General features: G+C 43.0%; 2 protein-coding genes across 2 annotated transcripts; one reads left to right on the forward strand and one right to left on the reverse strand.

The window, feature by feature from the left end:
- The first annotated feature begins 566 nt into the window (after positions 1-566).
- On the forward strand, positions 567-19,094 carry snrnp200 (small nuclear ribonucleoprotein 200 (U5)). The gene is given in 45 exon segments (XM_061671450.1): positions 567-837; positions 1,028-1,191; positions 2,871-3,042; positions 3,122-3,314; positions 3,419-3,474; positions 3,565-3,663; positions 3,750-3,902; positions 3,987-4,086; positions 4,225-4,361; positions 4,460-4,537; positions 4,714-4,887; positions 5,008-5,145; positions 5,254-5,409; positions 5,522-5,692; positions 5,780-5,973; positions 7,525-7,648; positions 8,341-8,490; positions 8,593-8,697; positions 8,699-8,836; positions 10,424-10,612; positions 10,702-10,899; positions 10,979-11,131; positions 11,215-11,295; positions 11,411-11,494; positions 11,644-11,750; positions 11,841-11,959; positions 12,039-12,193; positions 12,276-12,465; positions 12,568-12,741; positions 12,832-12,992; positions 13,463-13,690; positions 13,794-13,985; positions 14,059-14,237; positions 14,691-14,842; positions 14,941-15,049; positions 15,271-15,379; positions 15,456-15,645; positions 15,739-15,903; positions 17,044-17,165; positions 17,256-17,399; positions 17,481-17,657; positions 17,743-17,903; positions 18,073-18,154; positions 18,418-18,510; positions 18,589-19,094. Coding segments are annotated over 45 exon segments (6,408 nt in total). The 5' UTR covers positions 567-792; the 3' UTR covers positions 18,736-19,094.
- ciao1 (cytosolic iron-sulfur assembly component 1) lies at positions 18,612-22,015 on the reverse strand. The gene is made up of 7 exons (XM_061671451.1): positions 21,619-22,015; positions 21,012-21,160; positions 20,816-20,927; positions 20,165-20,253; positions 19,886-20,087; positions 19,740-19,809; positions 18,612-19,496 (listed from the first exon to the last, which is right to left on the reverse strand). The coding sequence occupies exons 1-7, from the start codon at positions 21,755-21,757 to the stop codon at positions 19,262-19,264; spliced, it is 996 nt and encodes a 331-aa protein (XP_061527435.1). The 5' UTR covers positions 21,758-22,015; the 3' UTR covers positions 18,612-19,261.
- Between the last annotated feature and the right edge of the window lie 301 nt (positions 22,016-22,316).

Genomic DNA, 22,316 nt, shown 5'->3' on the forward strand with positions numbered 1-22,316 from the left:
TGTGACCATCAAAGCTCTAATATCAGTCATTTAAAAAATTAATGGGCAGATATGAAAAGGCATGTTCGATCAAGGTGCCCCACAAACTTACTCAGTTACACCAGTTCTGTCAGGAGGAATGGGCAAAAATTCATGCCAGCTATTGTGAGAAGCTTGTGGAGAGAATCCAAAACGTTTGACCCAAGTCATACAGTTTAATGCCAATGGGACCAAATACTAATGACATTTATGTAAACGTCTGACTTTGAAAAAAGTAATGATTTTTTTTATTTAAAAAATCCTTCTCTCATTATTCTGGCATTTAGCAAATAGAAATGTAATAATATAATAATTTAAAAAATATATGATTATGCTAAAGCGCTGTATAAGTTGTATTATTTCTTTTTCTTCTTATTATTATTATTATTAACGCAGAGTAAAAAAATGTCCAGCAGGCAGACAAAGATAAGGAAGGGAAGTGTGATACCATTGCGTCAGGTCATGTATGCATTGCGCGTCAAACCTTTAGAGGGCGCTACCTTTTGTCTTTCTTTTCTGTGTGACCTCTGACACCGGAAACGGAAAGAAATGCGTCGGGCGCTCGTGTTAGCGGCGCTATTATAACGTCGACTGAGCGTGAGTTGCACTGAAACGCGAATATTTTATCACCATTTTCATGATCCACCGTCAAGCCCTGCGCCGATGATTCCCGCATCGACTTACAAGAAGAGCGTGGAACGAGTTTTGTGGTGGATTTGAGCCCGTATCGCATTATTTAGAAAAGTGCGCTGAAAGCTAACATTAAGTGGCACCATGGCGGATGTTACTGCTCGTAGCCTGCAGTATGAGTACAAGGCGGTGAGTATGTTTTTGTAGAATACTTGGCACACAAAGCTTTCTCTGGTTTGTCATATGTGTCTACTTGGATTCAATACGCTATAAAATACGTTGACTGAATGTATTCGTTATTATTATGGACAGTTTCCGCATTAGCGTTTAGCCTCGCTGGCTACATGGACCCAATACATTGAATATGTTTTGACGGCAGAACTCGAACTTGGTGCTGCAAGCTGACCGCTCCCTGATCGACCGCACACGGAGAGATGAACCTACGGGGGAGGTGCTGTCCCTGGTGGGGAAGCTGGAGGGGACCAAAATGGGGGACAAAGCTCAGAGGACCAAACCTCAAAAACTGGAAGAGAGACGAGACAAGTTAGTCCTGTCATGATAGATTTTTTTCGGACGTTTCTGCATATCACCCAACGTCTTCTGACGAAATACATTTTTGTTATTCACGTACATTGTCCGCTGTCTAAATGGAATGTGCGCGTTTGTATTGTGGGATGTAATGGGATTCTGTACAGTTATGATTTACATTTGTTATAGTACGGTTACTTGATTGTTTTTATTATAGATGCTCACGGTGTGTAAACAGAGTAAATAGTCTGAGTAAAATTTAAATTAGACTTATCGGGCTGATTGGTATCGGCTGATATTTAGCATTTTATGCTGATCAGCTTTGTCATTCGCCGATCAATGATGTAATTGATGTCATTGATCGGCGCTGCAAAAGACATTTACTCCGTGTCGCCATCGTGCACAGTATATTTGAATCCAAAAGCTAGTTTATTTTAGCCCTGTCGCACGCCTTTTGACGGAGTATTGGAAATATCTGACGGCCAATAAAGTTATTAAAAAAAAAAAACATGTCGGCGATGTGGAGCAGACAACACGTCTGAGGCAGACAACACGTAATGCCGGATCAGAGACAAATCTGCCCTTTCACGATTGCACTATGTCAGACTAATGCAATAAAATCGTTCTATTCCGATACCACCGCATCCCGTTTTTTACGATCATTGGGCTTTATCTTGTCAACTCAAATGTGACCGGATACACTCGTTACCGTGGCGACGACAACAAGAGTGAAGAGCGTCGACTTTGTATTATTCGGACAAAATGGGGGGGAAACGTGTGTTGGTGGTCACCGGTGCTCAGGAAAGGAGAGGACGTTCGTTTAAGGCTTACTTGAGGTATGTTCACGTACTTTTAATACGATACGGCTAGCAAGCAGGCAACAAAAACATTATGTAGCCTCGCAAGATAGCAGTACCACGAACGGTTGGACGTAAAGGTGACGCCGTTCTGTCGATTCATGCTCTAAATTTTCGGTGTGGGTGAAGTAATTTAATTAAAAATAAAGTAATTTAATTACAGTAAGTTAGCACCCATTATTTCTGTCATTTATGGAGCCAAGGAACATATTTTACAATTGAAAAATCTCACGACACACCAACAAACAAAAATGGCACAAAAAGTGGATACATTAATTACTGTATGTACTTCCTGCCATCTTATAGAAGACCATGTATCATTGTTCTGTCTGTCACTATGCGTCACTGGCATAAATAGATGAACAAAGATACATTATTTATTGTAAATATAATTGTTTGAGTAATTAAGTACACAAGTATATACAGTAAATGAATAGGTCATTTAAATAGACACATTCCTCCATCTTGTGATCGGATCGGTTATCATTTTTTTTTTCTTCTTCAACTCGCTGATTGGTGATCGGCCCCAAAAATCCTGATCGTGTAAAGCCTAGTTAAAATTGTTACGCGTAACAACTTGTTCTTGTTACTAGGTCCTAGTGGCTCCTGTTTCACATTCTCAGACAATGTATTATAACACACAGAACATGGGGGATCTCAAATATCAAATTCACAAATAGTTTTCACTGATTAATCTTGAATATGATAGAAGACAGTATTTTTCTCTCTCCTAAAATACTGTGAGTTGTATGATAATTAGTTTTATAAATTTAAGCTATGTCCCCAGGGCTTTTAATGTTCATTCAAGTCATTCCTTCTTTTTCTCTGTTCAAACAGGAGGCGGAAAAGAGATGAGGACAGACATGATATCAACAAAATGAAGGGCTTTACTCTTCTGTCGGAGGGCATCGATGAAATGGTGGGAATTGTATACAAACCCAAAACCAAAGAAACAAGAGAGACTTATGAAGTTTTACTCAGCTTCATCCATGCTGCTTTGGGAGATCAGGTCTGTAAATGCAACTTTTTAACATCTGGGTCAAATTACTGCCCAATCAGTTCATTGACTGGACTGTTGTCTCTTATAGCCGCGTGACATTCTGTGTGGAGCAGCAGATGAAGTCTTGGCGGTGCTAAAGAATGATAAAATGAGGGATAAGGAGAGGCGGCGTGAGGTCGAGCAGCTTCTTGGACCTGCCGATGACACACGCTACCATGTGCTGGTCAACTTGGGAAAGAAGATCACTGACTATGGGGGTGACAAGGATTTACAGAATATGGGTATGTTCAAAAGAAGGAACTGCAATAAGGCCTGGTTGCCAATGAACCACTAAACATAATGCTTGTGAACTAGTACTTTTTCTAACAAATCCTCTTTTTTGTAGATGACAACATTGATGAAACATACGGTGTTAATGTCCAATTTGGATCTGATGAGGAGGTATGTTTGTCTTGTAAGAGGATTTTAAGGAACCTCTGTTTTGTAGCCTAATGTTTTTTTAATTGTTTTATTTGCTGTATTGCTTTTTAGGAGGGTGATGAAGACAAGTATGGAGAAGTGCGCGATGAGCATTCAGAAGAAGACAGTGAAGGAGAGGAAGCTGACGTGGGCTGCACTCTTTCAGCCAATGTAAGTGAACCATCTGCTTGAGTAACTGAGGTTACGTCAACCTGATCGTTTACTGATAAATCTTTATGCCCCCCCCCCAAATTCAGCTCGGTGTCACAGGCGACGTGATGACTGTGAAGAAGAAGGATCTCCACCCTCGTGACATCGACGCCTTTTGGCTACAACGACAGCTCAGTCGCTTTTATGATGATGCTATCGTCTCTCAGAAGAAAGCTGATGAGGTCTTAGAAATTCTCAAGGTCTGTTAAGCATCTTGCGCTTCTTGGTATCAGTGTGTTGTTGTTGTTTCTCTTGCAAACTGAGTTTTTGTCTATTTACTCCAGACTGCCAGTGATGACAGAGACTGTGAAAACCAGCTTGTATTGCTTCTTGGTTTTAAAACCTTTGACTTCATCAAAATCCTCCGCCAACATCGTCGCATGAGTAAGTGCTTGTCGCTTTGGTGTAATTCTGCCATGGAACCAGGAGGTCAACTTTTGAGACACTCAGTGGCATAGTCAACACTAAAATGTGTGAGTTGTGAGTCAAAATTGAGTTTGCATGCTTTTTCACACCCCACAGTTCAGTATTGTACAATGCTGGCAAGTGCTCAAAGTGAGGCAGAAAAGGAACGGATCATTGGAAAGATGGAGTCTGACCAGGAACTGTCAAAGATTCTATACCAGCTGCAGGAGACAGAGAAAGAAGATATTATTCGGGTAAGGTGTATGTCTTTGCATTTATTAGTATACAATCATACTTGATTTTTTTTTTTTTTTCCCAAATCACACCTTTTCCTGTTGGGTTTGTTTTTTAGGAAGAACGATCTCGCAGGGAGAGGGTAAGGAAGTCCCGTGTGGATGACATGGAAGCAATGGACACAGGCCACGGAGAGGTAAATATACAACAGGGTTGATGTAGTTTCTAGACGTCATGTCAGCATGTTGAAATGTACAGGTTGTCACTATATAATAAATCTACTTTACCTGTAGCAAAATTATGTACTGGCCACTGAAACTGGTATGATTGCAAGTTTCAAAGTCATTTATAATATCCGCCCTTGCACGCCAGGCAGTTGCTCCCCGACAACTGTTGGACCTTGAAGACTTGACCTTCACCCAGGGGAGCCATTTCATGGCCAACAAGCGCTGCCAGCTGCCAGATGGTTCTTTCCGCAAACAACGGAAAGGTTATGAAGAAGTGCATGTTCCTGCACTCAAACCCAAGCCCTTTGCTGACAATGAGGTTTGTTTTTTTTTGCCTGCTCCGGATTATTGTAGCACTGGAGCAGTAATTACACATGGGAAGCACTGGAAGGGTGACTGGATTTTGTCCTCAATTCCTTTCTCATTATTGTGTCATTAGGTGCTTGTTTCCATTGAAAAGCTGCCCAAGTATGCACAGGCTGGCTTTGAAGGTTTCAAAACCCTAAACCGTATCCAGAGCAAGCTGTTTAAAACCGCCATGGAGACTGATGAGAACCTGCTTGTGTGCGCGCCAACGGTAGGTTGCCTTTGTGCACCACTGATGGGATGCGTTGGCTGTGCCACCCAAGAGATTTTTTTTCCACATCTGCTTTCTTTGTAAATTCATTTGGATGTGTATGTGCAGGGAGCTGGTAAAACAAATGTTGCTCTGATGGCAATGCTTCGGGAAATAGGAAAGCACATTAACATGGATGGCACCATAAATGTGGATGACTTCAAAATAATCTACATTGCGCCCATGCGCTCTCTGGTACAGGAGATGGTGGGGAGCTTTAGTAAGGTAAGTCTCACCACCTTCCGAAATAGTTGGAAAGTGAGTTATTTAATGCCATACGCGATGAAAAGCCATGTTATAGTCACCACCCAACTAATTTTTTTATGTACTCTTCCAGCGGTTGGCAAGTTATGGAATCACAGTGTCTGAGCTGACAGGAGACCACCAACTGTGCAAAGAGGAGATAAATGCCACTCAAATTATTGTCTGCACCCCCGAAAAATGGGACATTATTACTCGTAAAGGTGGTGATCGTACCTACACCCAACTAGTGCGCCTTATCATCATTGTAAGTGCCAGCTGTTTTTTTTTTTTTAAAGACTTCGTTATAGAAAATGTAGCTGGCTTGAAATGACGACTGGGAATGCTTGTGCAGGATGAAATCCACCTGCTGCACGATGACCGTGGGCCCGTGTTGGAGTCTCTGGTGGCAAGGACCATCCGCAATGTGGAGCTGACTCAGGAAGACGTGCGTCTGCTTGGTCTCAGTGCCACACTCCCCAACTATGAGGACGTGGCCGCCTGCCTGCGTGTTGATCCTGCCAAGGGACTCTTCTACTTTGACAACAGGTATTCCATGTAAACGTTAAATGTTTAGTTAAGACCCTTTTTGTGGGATGATCAACATACATGCATATCAGTCGCCTTTCGGCGAAATTCGCAGTTTTGAACTCAAAATTGGCCATTTACGTAAATCGCATAGTTCCGATGTGTTTTTCCTGGATGGAGCGGGGTCGTTGTCACTGACGTCATAGGCTGTTTCGTACTCCTTGAACGCTGGCAGATCCATTCCCCACATCCACCATCAACACACAGATGTAATTGTGAATATTACTCCGCGGCGGACTAACATGCGGCATGAGGTTCCGCCTCTGCACTCGAAGTCACAGGAGTTGACGAGACCAGAAAAAAACTTCCGCCGCTTCTGCTAAGAAGTCACGGCACTTTTACTGTTACAATTATCTAAATGTCGCTCGCTACTTTTATTTATCAATTGTTGCTTATTTGTCAACTATTTCGTGCGCGAGACTACGACTTTGACTTCCGCATCGGGCGCTGTTTGCGTCATCCAATTGATGTGCTAGTGACTTTAAGTCTAGTTCACCAATCAAACGACACAAGAAAGTCACATGATCTCACATGTCTTCTGTTGGGCTTCCTGGGCATAGGTATCGCCACTGGATAAGCCTGCCCCGCTCATCGTCGAGTGTACGTGACAATCTTTGGCTACTCTACCCACATCTGGAACGGACATCGTTTATTGCTACTCTTACGTTGAAACAAAATTTTTGCTTATCAGATCAGCCAGTGTGGTATTTGTTGCGCTGGCCTTTTGTATTATCACACTGAGGTGCTGCGGGTCGGGGAACTAGTTGCGGTCCCAAGTGGAGCACACGGGACAGGTGACATCGGTGACGAGTTGATCCATTAGTACATTTTGTATAAATTAGCAAACGCTGCTACAATTATCTAATTACTTTTCTGATGTTAATGTAAAATGTATTACGCGACGGAGTGCTGTTAAGGATTATGTCACAACACATAATGAACTAACTTCGAAGTCACAAATTGCCAATAAAACCAGAAACATATTGTACTTAATATTTTCCTGGAGGATGCATTTGGGATTAGCCTTTGAAGTTGGCAATAGTGAAAAATGAAGTCAAACAGACAATGATTTTAGTCAATTATTTTCCAGAATGAGAGTGCTTAAAGAGGGGTATGCTATTCATGTGGCACACAGCTTGAAGCAGGCAACAGGTGCAGGTGGAGATGAGCCTGGCTCAAGTTGGAGGCCAGAACAAAAAAAGCAAAGAAATTAGGCAAATGTAATTTGAATCTTAAATTTGTACATCAACATGTACTTGAGCAATGTAAATAAGTTTTTGTGCGTGAAGATTATTATTATTATTATTTTTGCCTTATTGTACTCTTTAGAGTCTTCCCGATTGCTTAATTTATGTTAAAATCAAATAAGTTCTCTGCGGGGGATCCCCCCAGAACCCCATAAAATTTGTAATTTTTTTTTGGGTTACCTTTGTCATGCCTTTGGTGTTTGCATGTCTGGATCAACTATATCACATGGTGTCAATAGTGACACGTGTCCCATTCTCTGTCCAGTTTCCGACCAGTTCCCCTGGAGCAGACTTATGTTGGCATCACAGAGAAGAAGGCCATTAAACGTTTCCAGATCATGAATGAAATTGTCTACGAGAAGATAATGGAGCATGCTGGGAAGAACCAGGTATGTCTTTTATTACTCTGCATTTGAGGAAAACATTCCGGCCTCTGATGATTGTAACTATTATTTCCACATGCTCCCATCTAAAATTAAACAGTATAAACTACAGTGAACCCACACCAAATCCTATTTGCAGCTTTCAGGCATATTTTTGTCTTCTTTCTGTAACGTTCTAAGATGCCACCAAATACATAGCTAATATGAAAGTAGTAATTGCCGTCAAGGAATAATGTTGAAGTGATACAGCTTGACTGTTTTAAGATCTTTGTACGTTGGTGAAAAGGCCTGGGTTGTCAGCGGAGGTTACAGAGTGTATGCTTTTGCTCTGTTCAGTGGCTATTAGAAAGCTTATTGATTGACAGGTGGTATTTTTACGGGGGAACATACAGGTCAGCGTCCTCGCACTTCCTGTGCACTTTTTTAAAAAGAAAATCAAAACACCTGTAATCCATTTTTATTTTAGGGTAACATATAAGATGAGTTTGATATTATACTCAACTGTTTTTGGAAGATTGTTTTTGGTATGTGACGGTTTAAAGTATTAATCTAGGCAATTACAGTATAAGCATTTTTCGGTCACTTGCTCCTGTTTTTTGCTATTCGCGGCAGGGCCCTGTCCCGAATTGTGGGGGTTTACTTTACAGTAATGCTGAATCACAATTAAAGGGCTACTAACTTCTGTTTGTTTCTTCCAGGTGCTCGTATTTGTTCACTCCAGGAAAGAGACGGGAAAGACAGCCAGGGCCATTCGAGACATGTGTTTGGAGAAGGACACGCTGGGTCTTTTCCTCCGAGAGGGCTCAGCCTCCACCGAAGTGTTGCGCACTGAAGCAGAACAATGCAAGGTAACAAGACAAGGAAAATAACATTAAATGAGCAGTTATTAACTATTTTTGAACACTTGTGCAAAATTCCAATGGCCTTCAACCCGAATTGCCTTTTCATAGAACCTTGAGCTGAAGGATTTGCTACCTTACGGCTTTGCAATCCACCATGCTGGAATGACCAGAGTGGACCGTACGCTGGTGGAAGATCTGTTTGCTGATCGGCACTATTCAGGTTCTGGTGTCCACGGCAACTTTGGCTTGGGGTGTCAACCTGCCAGCACACACTGTCATCATCAAAGGTACACAGGTGTACAGCCCTGAGAAAGGCAGATGGACTGAGCTCGGTGCCCTGGACATTTTGCAGGTGAGTGTCAATGGCATACCAAGAAGGAGACTGGAGGAAATAATTATTTGATCCCTCACTGATTTTGTAAATTCACCCTGACAAAGACATGAGCGGTCTATAATTTTAAATGAGAGACAGAATATCCAAAATAAAATCCAGAAAATCACATTGGGAAAAAAAAAAAGATACAAATATATTTGCATTTAATTGAGTGCAATAAGTATTTGATCTCGTACCAACAATAAAGAATTGTGGCTCCCACAGACTAGTCCTCTCACTTTCTATCTAAACTCAGCTGTATGAAAGACACCCATCTCAACTTGTTACCTGTATAGAGGCACCTGTCCAAGAATCAATCAATCAATCAATCAATCAGTCAGACAGCAACCTCTCCATCACGAGCAAGACCAAAGAAGTTTCTAAGGACATCAGGGATGAGAAGATTGTAGAATGGGCTACAAGACCATTGGCAAGAGGATGAGTGAGACGGAGACAACTGTTAGTACAATAATTTAAAAAAATGAATAAACATAAGATGACTGTCAATCTTCCTTGGCCTGGGGCTCCTCGCAAGATTTCGCCTTGTGGGGTATCAGTGATCATGAGGAAAGTGAGGCATCGGCCCAGAACTACACGGGAGGAGCTTGTTAATGATCTCAAGGCAGCTGGGACCGCAGTCACCAAGAAAAACAGTGTAAACACACTACATCGTAATGGATTGAAATCCTGCAGGTCCCCCTGCTGTACAGGTCTGTCCGAAGTTTGCCGATGAACACCTGAATGTTTCAGAGAATGATTGGGTGAAGGGGATGTGGGCAGATGAGACCAAAATCGAGCTGTTTGAAATGAATTTGACTCGACGTGTTTGGAGAAAGATGAATTCAGTGTCAAGCATGGAGGTGTAAGCATCAGGCTTTGGGGGTGATTCTCTGCAAAGGGGACAGGTCAGCTTCACTCCATCGAGGGAAATATGGATGGAGCCTTTGACTGTGAAATCTTCATCTCTCAGCCAGAAAACTTAAAATGGGTTGTGGATGGGGCATCCAGCACAACGATGACCCAAAGCACACAGCCAAGGAAATGAAAGAGTGACTAAAGAAGAAGCACATTAAGGTGATGGAGTGGCTTAGCCAGTCTCCATACGTAAATCCAATAGAAAACTGTGGAGGGAGCTGAAGCTTCGAGTTGTCTTGTTGAGACACAGGCTCAAAACCTTCAGGATTTGGAGAGGATCTGCAAAGAGGAATGGTCCAAAATTCCTACAGATGTGTGTGTGCAAAACCTGGTGATCAACTACAAGAAACGTCGTAACTCTGCCCTGGCCATCAAGGGGTTCTCCACCAAGTACCATAATTTGATAAGGGGTCAAATGCTTATTTCCTTCAATTAATTGCAAAATAATTCGAGTCTTTTATTTCATGAGATTTTCTAGATTTTCTTTTTGATATTCTGTCTCTCCCTGATAAAATATACCCACCATTACACAGTTCATGTCTTTGTAAGTGGGCAAACTTACGAAATGAGTGAGGGATCAAATAATTATTTCGTCCACTGTAAGTCTGCTCTGACTGGCATCTGTTTGTTATTGAACGTAATCCATTTCAGATGCTTGGCCGAGCTGGTCGTCCTCAGTATGACACCAAGGGCGAAGGAATCCTGATCACATCCCACGGAGAGCTGCAGTATTACCTGTCCCTGCTCAACCAGCAGCTGCCCATCGAGAGCCAGATGGTGGGCAAGCTTCCTGACATGCTTAATGCAGAGATCGTGCTGGGAAATGTTCAGAATGTGAAGGTAAGTTTCTTACATGTACAGACGGACCATCAACATTAGTGTTGGAACAATCACTGAGAGTTTTAAACATTTTCGCTTCTGTATTTTAGGATGCGGTGAACTGGCTGGGTTACACCTACCTGTACGTGCGCATGCTTCGCAACCCAACGCTGTACGGCGTCTCCCACGACGACCGCTCTACTGACCCCCTGCTGGAGCGGCGCCGGACTGACCTGGTGCACACGGCTGCCAATGTGCTAGACAAGAACAGCCTCATCAAATACGACAAGAGGACTGGCAGTTTCCAGGTATGCGCCGCAGTGTGTTTTTCAAGATCCTTTTTTCATAATTGGCCAATTTTAAGTTGGTCTCTTTGTCTCTTTGAAGGTGACTGATCTGGGCCGCATTGCCAGCCACTTCTACATTACACATGACTCCGTTCAAACTTACAACCAGCTGCTCAAACCGACCCTGAGTGAGATTGAGCTCTTCCGTGTCTTTTCACTTTCCTCCGAGTTCAAGAACATCGCTGTGAGAGAGGTATGATGGACTCCGGACAAGTCGAGTCAGTTTTGTCTGATAACAACAAAATAACATGTACGATACTGTGGATTTGTTTTCAGGAGGAGAAGTTGGAACTTCAGAAGCTACTGGAGAGAGTTCCCATCCCAGTGAAGGAAAGCATTGAGGAGCCCAGCGCCAAGGTAGCTGTCAAAGTTACAATACAAAATCCAGTCGTGGCTTGAATGTCCAAAAGGCAGACTGCATCCAATCCTTTTGCTTTTGTTTTACTTGGCAATGTTTTGTGTCTTTTCACAGATCAATGTGCTGCTTCAGGCGTTCATCTCTCAGCTAAAACTGGAAGGCTTTGCGCTCATGGCAGACATGGTGTATGTGACACAGGTATGTATTATTGCGTATGTATTCCATCGTTTTCTTTGTGCACGGTACATATGAGGTGAATAATGTACCCTGACAATGTTTATCCAAGGAAATGTGAAATCATGCAACCGGTGCCTTTCGAAAGCAAGTCTATTCACATTCTCTTGCAGAGTGCTGGAAGGTTGATGCGAGCTATATTTGAGATTGTTCTGAACAGAGGCTGGGCTCAACTCTCGGACAAAACCATGAATCTGTGTAAGATGATTGATAAGAGGATGTAAGTCTGTCAAATTGAAATAATATATTTATATTTGTTTTGATTGATTTGCAAAAGCAAGTTCCTAATTTGTGTTATGATTTCTTTCAGGTGGCAGTCGATGTCCCCATTGCGACAGTTTAAAAAGTTGCCAGAAGAAGTGATCAAGAAGATTGAGAAGAAAAACTTCCCCTTTGAGCGTCTCTATGACCTCAACCACAATGAGATTGGTGGGTTTCCCTCCTTGCACACTCTCTGCATTCTATTTACAGTCAGAATCATAGTAAGCCGTATTTTTTCTTATTTCAGGTGAGCTGATCCGAATGCCAAAAATGGGAAAGACCATCCACAAATATGTCCACCAGTTCCCCAAACTTGACCTAGCGGTGCATCTGCAGCCCATCACCCGCTCCACACTCAAAGTGGAGCTCACCATCACTCCTGACTTCCAGTGGGATGATAAGGTCACTAATTAGATGCCAATAGCAGCGAATAATGCGCAGCGCTGTACACTTGTCTGATATGTTTCCATGTGCCATGTTTTAGATTCATGGTTCATCAGAGGCTTTCTGGATCCTGGTGGAGGACGTGGACAGTGAGGTCATCCTCCACCACGAATACTTCCTGCTCAAAGCCAAGTACGCCCAGGATGAGCACCTTGTGACATTCTTTGTCCCTGTGTTTGAGCCTCTGCCCCCACAGTACTTCATTCGTGTGGTATCTGACCGCTGGCTATGTAAGTGAATGAATGCGACTTTGATTCAGGCTCCTGTTTGTGTTGACACGGTATAAACGTTTCTAGTGACCTCTTTAATTGCTGTATTGCGCATTGTTTCAGCGTGTGAGACGCAGCTTCCAGTGTCGTTCCGTCACCTTATCCTCCCTGAGAAGTATCCCCCACCCACAGAGTTGCTCGACCTTCAGCCCCTTCCTGTCACTGCTCTCAGGAACTCTGCCTTTGAGGCCCTCTACCAGAACAAGTTCCCCTTCTTTAACCCAATTCAAACACAAGGTACAATAACCAGAGGAATATTGAATACACTGTATTGAACCAAGGTGAGCATTTTTGTTTTGAATGTAACTTAATTCTGTGTCCCTCCAGTGTTCAATGCTGTGTACAACAGTGATGACAATGTTTTTGTGGGAGCACCCACTGGCAGCGGCAAGACCATCTGTGCTGAGTTTGCCATTCTGAGGATGCTGCTTCACAACGCAGAAGGTCGCTGTGTCTACATCACCCCCATGGAGGCACTTGCAGAACAGGTATGTTGTCACCTGGAGGTAGGGCTGAGCAAACCCATTTTATTGATTCCCTCTTGTTTGTTAGGATTATTTTCATTTTTGTTAGCGGCTTCTGTAGTTCAAAGTGTGCCCCTGCTGACATGCTTACAGTAACTACCTGGCTAGTAAAGAGAGGTACTAGTTTACAAAAGCATAGTCAGTGTTGCCAACTAAGTGATTTGGTCGCTATCTTAAGCAATGTTTCTACTACTCGAGTTATTATTTTTCAAAGAAGCTAAGAAACGGACAACATGAGTGGAATCGGCATCACATTGTTTTGTGATTGACAAGAGTAAAAAAAAAAAAAAGGGTAAAAATCGATTGCAATGGGAAATCTGATTTTTGTGGTAGTTTTCATTTTAAGGACATATCGCCGAGCTCTACCTGAAGTCCAGAGAGTTGTTTAAATCCTCTATGAATGAGTGTGAAGTCTCAGATCTTCGTCTCGTCAGGTGTTTGTGGACTGGCACCAAAAGTTCCAGGACTTCCTGAACAAGAAGGTGGTGCTGCTGACAGGAGAAACCAGCACAGATCTGAAACTGTTAGGAAAAGGAGACATTATTGTCAGTACGCCTGACAAATGGGACATCCTGTCTCGTCGCTGGAAGCAGAGGAAGAATGTCCAAAACGTCAGTCTTTTTATTGTGGATGAGACTCACCTCATTGGAGGAGAAAATGGGGTAGGAATAAAATACTTTTAAAAAATAAATAAATAAATAAAATTAAAAAGTGCCATGTTTTGATAGGCCATTCAACATGACTGTGAACCTTGTTTTTCACCAGCCTGTGCTGGAGGTCATCTGCTCAAGGATGAGGTACATCTCCTCTCAGATTGATCGGCCCATCCGCATCGTGGCCCTCAGCTCGTCTCTGTCCAACGCCAAAGACGTCGCCCACTGGCTGGGCTGCAGCACCACGGCCACGTTCAATTTCCACCCCAACGTCAGGCCTGTACCTCTGGAGCTGCACATCCAGGTGTGGAAAAGTCTGCCCGTTTTGTCTAGCATGGTAAACACGTCCCTCTGAAGTCCCTATTCTGGTGTTTTAGGGATTCAACGTGAGTCACACTCAGACTCGGCTCCTCTCCATGGCCAAGCCAGTGTATCACGCCATCATGAAGCACTCGCCTTCCAAACCGGCGGTGGTGTTCGTCCCGTCCCGCAGACAGACTCGCCTCACGGCCATCGACATCCTCACATTCTGTGCTGCTGATGTGGTTCCTCAGAGGTCAGTCTCCCCTCTTGTTGGTCACATCGCAGTGGAGTAGTGTGTTCTCCTGCTATATCGCGGTTTACCTACCACAGCCTCGCTACATGTCGGATTTTTGTGAAACGTATTTGTAGCGAATATTCCCCTCCATGTCAGTGGTTCTCAGAGTGCTGCAAATAATCACTAATGGTATGCTGGCTCCCTCTAGTGGTACCTTGAAAAAAAAACTGAATTAAATGTTGAAACTGCATAATGCTTTTTTAAAATACAGTCCAGTTCATTTGTTAAGTACAGTTCAATTGTTTTTTTTTTTTTTTTTTTTAAGTACAATACATTCACATTTACTCTGTTAGAACTACTTTATTTGTTTTTAAACATTTATTTTGGTATTGGTATTTATATTTCACCTATACCAGGTGGGTATCCCCTGTAATGAAAGGGGGTTCACTGTAAATGTTTGTTGTCCTTTAGGTTCCTGCATTGCACTGAGAGAGATCTGACTCCTTTCCTGAATAAGATAAACGACGCAACCCTGAAGGAGACTCTGGCCAACGGTGTGGGTTACCTCCACGAGGGCCTGTCTGCAACTGAACGTAAAATAGTGGAGCAGCTCTTCAACTCGGGTACGACCGCTGATGCTCTGCGCTTTCGTGGCACCGCGTTTGACTGTGAAGGTTTAGGAGTCCATAAATTCTCTCTCGCCTCTGATCTTGTTCTCCAGGCGCTGTTCAGGTGGTGGTGTCGTCTCGGTCCCTCTGCTGGGGGCTCAACATTTCTGCACACCTAGTCATCGTCATGGACACGCAGTACTACAATGGCATAATACATGCGTAAGTTTTGATAAAATGATCATTTTGAGGTATTGCTATAAAAAAAAAAAATGCAAACAAGAAAAATCACAGGACACACTCCGAAAACATTGCAAAACTTTTAAATGTTAAAAATATTTTTTGTTCAAATTTAAATACATTGACTTCACCTACAAACATGCATTTATTTTCTATTTTTTCTTACATAAGTGTTTTATGTTTTGCTACCGTCATTCTTCCAGCTATGTGGACTATCCGATATACGACGTCCTCCAGATGGTAGGCAAAGCCAACAGACCCATTCTTGACGACGAGGGGCGCTGTGTAATCATGTGTCAAGGCTCCAAGAAGGTATGCGTTTTGTTTGTTTTTGAGGCTAATTAAAATGGTGCTCAACGATCGAAAACTATTTTTTTCCTTTTGTTAGGACTTCTTCAAGAAGTTCCTGTATGAGCCCCTGCCAGTGGAGTCCCACTTGGACCACTGTCTCCACGACCACTTCAATGCTGAGATTGTCACCAAAACTGTGGAGAACAAGCAGGATGCCGTGGACTACCTGACTTGGACATTCCTGTACCGTCGTATGACCCAGAACCCCAACTACTACAATCTGCAAGGTCCGTACGCGTCTGTCTTGCTTTAAAGAGAACAACAAGCTGGTAAGCGATTCCAGACTGGCGCCCGCTGACTCTGTGCTGACCTTGTCGCAGGCATGTCCCATCGCCACCTGTCTGATCACCTGTCGGAGCTGGTGGAACACACACTACATGACCTAGAGCAGTCCAAGTGCATCAGCATCGAGGACGAGATGGATGTGGCACCGCTCAACTTGGGCATGATCGCCGCCTACTACTACATCAACTATACCACCATCGGTTTGTGTCAAAATATTGGAATACGCTCTGTTCCAAATTATTATGCAAATGAGATTTTTCTCTGATTTGATCAACTCCTAGAGTATAATTTTTCAAACAAACCTTCAAAAGATTTTCGAGTTTTGACATTTTTTCGGTTTCACTAGAACTGAAAATAGACATTTGTTGAATTTTGCAGCATGAGGAAGTTTACTAAAATCAAAATCATTTCAAACAATAAAATCTCACTGGTCAAGTTACATTTTAAAATAAAATTTAAAAAAAATAAAAATAAAAACCCCTTACTTTATAGCATCTTCACAATTCTTGCATCCTTGCATCTTGATGCTCTGCACTTTCGTGGCACCGCGTTTGACTGTGAAGGTTTAGGAGTCCATAAATTCACAATTCTTGCATCCTCTGGACTTGTGCGTTTTTGGGGGTTTCTGCTTGAATTTCTTTGTAGGATGTCATGCAATGTCATGCTGCAAAGAATACCTCTGCGTTATTGTCTGCTATGGGCATAAAAGAAGGGACACTCATGGTGTGGCCCCCATTCCCCCCTGACCTCAATCCTGTTGAGAACCTTTGGAGCGTCTTCAAGCAGAAGCTCTCTGAGGGTGGGAGGCAGAAGCAACAGATCTGTGAGGGTGGAAGGCAGTTCACATCCAAACAACAGCTCTGGGAAGCTATTCTGACATTTTACAAAGTAATTCAAGCATACAGAAAGTCTACAGAAACTCAAGTTCAATGGATTCAAGAATTGTGAAGCTACTATCAAATCAGGGGCCCTGTGTTAAAATGTGACTTGACCTGTTTTTATTGACATAGCTCTTAATTTCAGTAAATATGACCTCCTAATGCTGACAATTCAACAAATGACTATTTTCAGATCTTTTAAACAAAAAATTTCTTGAAATTCTTGTGTATATTATAATTTGGGACAGTGCATTTTAAGTTCTTTATTTTTCAGGGGGGAAAATACTGTTATCATTGGGAGGTTTGTTCAAAAACATTCCAGTTATTCGGACTGTCCTTTGCATTGACTTTTTAGGAAAATCTGAGGAAAAAAATATCATTTGCATAATTATTTGAAACGCAGCATAGCTCGTTTTGTTGGATTCCAGCTGAAGTGTTGGTTTTTTGTTTGTTGTTGGTCAGAACTGTTCAGTATGTCCCTCAACGCGAAGACAAAGATCCGCGGCTTAATCGAGATCATCTCCAACGCTGCAGAGTATAAAAACATTCCCATCAGGCACCACGAGGATACGCTCCTCCGGCAGGTAAACGAGTCTCGCTAAAATCTGCCGACTGGACTGTGAGAATGTGAACAAGTACCGCAAAGTGAAAGCGTCCCATTTTGTCAAGTGCAGCTGGCTCAGAAGGTGCCCCACAAACTGAACAACCCCAAGTTCAACGACCCCCACGTGAAGACCAACCTGCTGCTCCAGGCCCACCTCTCCAGGATGCAGCTGAGTGCCGAGCTGCAGTCGGACACCGAGGACATCCTCAGCAAAGTGAGAATTTGCCTTGCAAAATTTCCTTACAAGATTGTGGGACAACTCGAGTAACGTCCCTCGCGGTGTTGTGCTCGTCAGGCGGTCCGTTTGATCCAGGCCTGTGTGGATGTGCTGTCCAGTAATGGCTGGCTGAGTCCTGCCCTGGCAGCTATGGAGTTGGCCCAGATGGTCACGCAGGCCATGTGGTCCAAGGATTCCTACCTCAAACAGCTTCCGTTCTTCACCTCGGAGCACATCAAGCGCTGCACAGACAAGGTAAATAATATCTTGTCTCTTCTCAGACCCTTCCAAGCACACGTGTGGTGCTGCGCTAATTATATTGCCGTCGTGAATGAATTAGGGTGTGGAGAGCATCTTTGACATCATGGAGATGGAGGACGAAGACAGAAGTGCTTTGCTGCAGCTGTCCGACGCTCAGATGGCCGACGTGGCTCGCTTCTGTAACCGCTATCCCAACATCGAGCTGTCCTACGAAGTGGCCGAAAAGGACAACATCAAGAGGTTTGCCTCCAATTCACTTGCGCCAAATTGCCAGATTTATTTTTGAGCTTCATCAAGGATTTTTTATATTTGATTTCTTGGAGAAAAACTGTGGATTGATAAATTAATATCACAGAAATTATTGCAGTGGTATAATTAAAGGCATATTTGTGTTTGTCTTTATTCTCAGTGGCAATACAGTTCTGGTTCAGGTTCAACTGGAGCGAGAGGAGGAGGTGACCGGGCCTGTCATTGCGCCGATGTTCCCTCAGGTATTTGTTTTGACTTCCTAAAGATTGTAATTCAACAAAAACTGAATGATTGTGGTTGTAGTTTGCATTGGTCTCGAACTGTACTGAATCATAGTGAAACTGAGGTTTCTGACAGTCTTGGTCAAATCTGAGTGTTGGCTTTGTAAAGGCCAATCTTTTGTTAATACCGCTTTGGTATTGAATGTGATTATTGTGCTAGTCTACCTATTGTGAAAGTATTACAGCATTTTTTTTCTTATCTAATAATCAATACAACTCTTCAGAATCGCGAAGAGGGTTGGTGGGTCGTGATTGGAGACCCCAAGTCCAACAGCCTCATCTCGATCAAGCGTCTGACTCTTCAACAGAAAGCAAAGGTCAGTGGGTCACGCTCTCCCAATAGTTGTTGTGCATGAAGGACTAAATGTTAAGTCACCATTCATCTCCTGCGACAGGTCAAACTAGACTTCATTGCACCGGCGATGGGCGTTCACAACTACACGCTGTACTTCATGAGCGACGCATACATGGGCTGCGACCAGGAGTACAAGTTCAGCGCGGACGTGAAAGAGGCCGACAGCGCGGACAGCGACTCCGACTGATGTGAGAACCAGCACGAGAGATCAGTTTGAGCCTGTTTTTCTGTACATAATACATTCACATCCTATTTACTCGGAAATCAAGTATTTTGTTCTGTGACTTTTATTTACAACCGTTGTGTATCTGTTTAGGTCAGCTTTATTACACTCATCCAGAAAAAGTGAATATTTTTAGTTTAGTAAGACAGAATCATTCAGATTTCATATTACTTGTAGGCACTTCTTGTCTTTGCCACAATAAGTCAAAGTTAGTACAGTCAGTGACTATAATAGTTAATTTTGACCAGTCCATGTTTTTAATAAGCTGTCCTGATTGAGTTTTGCAATTAAAAAAAAAGCCTTTTAGTTGTGTTGCCGTGTGCCTTTATATAAACATTTGGAACCTCATCAGACGGACCCCACATTTTCTTTTCTTTTTTTTTTAACACCAGAAGTACATTCATGATTAAGATAAATGAGAGCTGAAAGCACACAGTTGTCAGGGTGACTTTGGCTCAACAAGAGGTCCGTACAGAAATGTCAACCACGTTCAGTCCTGCTCTTGGAACCTCCAGATGGCGATGTCTCCGCCGTCGCTACAGGAAGCCAGCAGTCCCGCTTCTTTTGGATTCCACGCCACACTGTTGACATCCTGGCTGTGAGCTTTGGCCATGTGTGCGGCCAGCGAGAAGAGCGGCTGGTCGGGGTCGGGCGACGCCTCCTCCTTAAACACTCTGACTGCGTCGTCACCGCTGGCAGTTGCCAGGGCGCCAGTGAGACGACACCTGAGGAGAACACATTCATGGACTTGCGAGGAGCGTCGTGATGCATGCTCATTATTGAGACGTAAACTCATCACTAAAGGTCTCGCTGAGCGCTTAAAAGTATTTAAGCAAACTAGGGAAAACACCTATTTCAATGGGCAGTGTGAAAGGAGGCAGTAAAAAGGAGCACGCTACTTTAAAAGAAAAAAACAAAAAACTACATACAAATATGTTATTTTTCGGGGGAGGCGAGGCGAGTCTTACCAGTCAATGTCATACACTGCGCGCCCATGAAAGCCAGACAGCGTGCACACACACTTCCACGACACGTCCCCTGATCACAGCAACAGTCGAGCTCATTACCATGACGGGAAGACATGATTATGTTCATTTTGCCAAAGTCAACCCACCTTGACCACTTTCAGTGGGATATTCCTTCCAAATTTTCACGGTGCGATCATCGCTGCATGACGCCAGCCTCTCTCCGGTGGCGCTGAAGGACAGATTCCACACGGTGGATGTGTGGCCCTGCAGTGTGGCCTGACACTCCCAGTCGTCGTCCACCTCCTTGTAAATACAGATGTTGTTGTCGTAGCTCGCCGAGGCCAGAAGCTACATGTACATTTAAAAAAAAAAATAAAAACAGTTAAGGAGCACGGAAGAAGTCGATTAAAAGTGCGGGGACTCACTTCCTGTGTTGGGTGCCACGCAACATGTTTGACATCCTGCGTGTGGGAGTTCAGTACGGTAACACACTCATAATCGTCGTCCTCATCCACTGGGACACACAAATGGTAGGAGATCATTATTTGTGTTCTACAGAGAAGCCTTGCTAAACTGCAGGTTTTTATTCTACATCTATTATCTATGTACTCCTTTTGCATAGTGCACCTATTGGTCAGACTGAGACAGAACTGAAATGCCATGTGGTACAGGCTACATGTAAATGAAATCTGTGGCAAGTCCAGTTGCAACTTAAAATATCAGTAAGGACAAGTTGTTAACTCTATAAATTGTTATATTTGAGTGAATCATATGTCATATTGTTCATAAATGCCGATCATACTTTTCTTGAAAATGGCATATTTATTGAGAACACAAGACAAAAAGGTCATTGACGCTGAACAAACTAACCGACTGTGAATCTCGGGATATTCACAGCACTTTTCAATACTGTACAGTATTTTCTATACATTTTATGCTTGCAAATTAATGATATAAAAAAAAGCTTGTTAAAGTGGTCTCTCTATTATGGTGGATTTTCACGTATTTCGGGTGCATCTGGATCGTGTGCCCTGCGATGCATTCACTGTAAATCAAACGGGACATTTCAAACACACCTTCCCAAACCCAAACGCTTTTGTCCCGGCTGCATGTCGCCAGCAGGTTGCCTGAAGGTGCCCAAGCCACACATTTCACCTCATTCTCATGGCCCTCCAACACGGTCAAGCTCTAAAAGGGACAAGAGAAGGGCCTCGGTCATTACTCAAGAGGACAAAAAAACATTTCCAGCATGTCTATAAGATGAAAACATACCTCAAATTCTTCATTTTTCTTCTTCCAGATGCACGTGGTGGCATCAAAGCTAGCAGAGGCCAGATAGTTCCCACACGGAGACCACGCCAACTTCCTCACGGTGCGCTGGTGCCCGTCCTCCAGCACGCCCTTACAGACCCATGAGTCACCTGCACATAAAACAATATTAGAATATGCTTCAAACTAAGCACACAGTTATGAAGGACACAAAATGTTAGACTGTTGAAGTATACTGATATGGACTTTGAAATGATTAAATTGGCAGTGGTGACTTTTACAGTCATAGCCGATGAATTTTAATTTTATGTTAAAATAACAAATATTTATTACAGATTGGGGAGTTTTAAAGTATATCCATTTTACTAAATAATCCCCAAAGTTCGCAGATGACATTGTGATCTGCAGTGAGAGATGTGAGCAGGCGGAGGAACATCGAGAGAGGAGAGCAACGAAGGTCGAGGTCGAGGTCAGACATAATGCATGTGCGTGAATGAGAGGGGTGAAGTGGGAACAAAATGATCATGCTTAACAAACAGTGCTTTCCCTTGACAGTTTGATTCAGAAGAAAAAAAAAAGGGGGGGGGGGGGGGGGACGACAACAACTCACCCTCTCGTCCCCAGATCCGAATGGCCTTGTCGCCCCCACACGAGGCCAGCAGACTCCCGTTTGGACTCCAGCCAACGAACCAGCACCGAGAGTCCGGATGCGCGTTCAGTCTCTGAACCAGAATTAAATCCTCCTTCATGGCTCAAGAGGCAGCTGCGATATTTCAATTGGATTTACTGACCGACGTCGAACGTGACAGACCGCTCACGCGCGACTTTACAATGAAAAACTGCTAACCAATGAGCCCGTCAAATATGTTGGTCTTGTTTCATGAACGGAATGTTAATGCTAATATGGAAATAATATGGAAATCTCGGATGTATACCCCCGGGAAAAGAAAGGACGAAAGTTTAAAAGCACAGCTACTACGGAAGCGGCGCCATGTTTGTTATCTTGTTTTGCGCAATGCATTGTGGGACACAAAGTACTGATATTTGTCGTTTTCAAGTTATATTACTTCATAAAACTGTGCAAAATTATGTAAAAAACTAAACGATAAACAATTAAAATAAACTTCAATACGTTTAAAGGTTTCGTTTCAAGGCATGAAATGTAATTTGCAATTCTCGGAATTATATCCCAAACTGAATGATTAACCAATTTAGATTTTTATAATTCAGAGTAAATTTTCAAGTCAATTAAAATAATCACAAAGGTTAACGCTTAAGCAAAGATTCAGAAAACACGTTATATGGTTT

This window comes from Phycodurus eques, chromosome 3, assembly GCF_024500275.1.
Source record: "Phycodurus eques isolate BA_2022a chromosome 3, UOR_Pequ_1.1, whole genome shotgun sequence".
Classification (NCBI taxonomy): Eukaryota; Metazoa; Chordata; class Actinopteri; order Syngnathiformes; family Syngnathidae; genus Phycodurus; species Phycodurus eques.

What these genes read in the sequence shown, in the direction of transcription:
- ciao1 (XM_061671451.1), bottom strand. Translation starts at nt 21,757, where the DNA reads ATGAAGGAGGATTTAATTCTGGTTCAGAGACTGAACGCGCATCCGGAC. An exon ending in TCGGATCTGGGGACGAGAGG is followed by an intron (nt 21,161 to 21,618) that starts GTGAGTTGTTGT and finishes TTTTATGTGCAG; the next exon opens with GTGACTCATGGGTCTGTAAG. An exon ending in AGAAAAATGAAGAATTTGAG is followed by an intron (nt 20,928 to 21,011) that starts GTATGTTTTCAT and finishes TGTCCCTTTTAG; the next exon opens with AGCTTGACCGTGTTGGAGGG.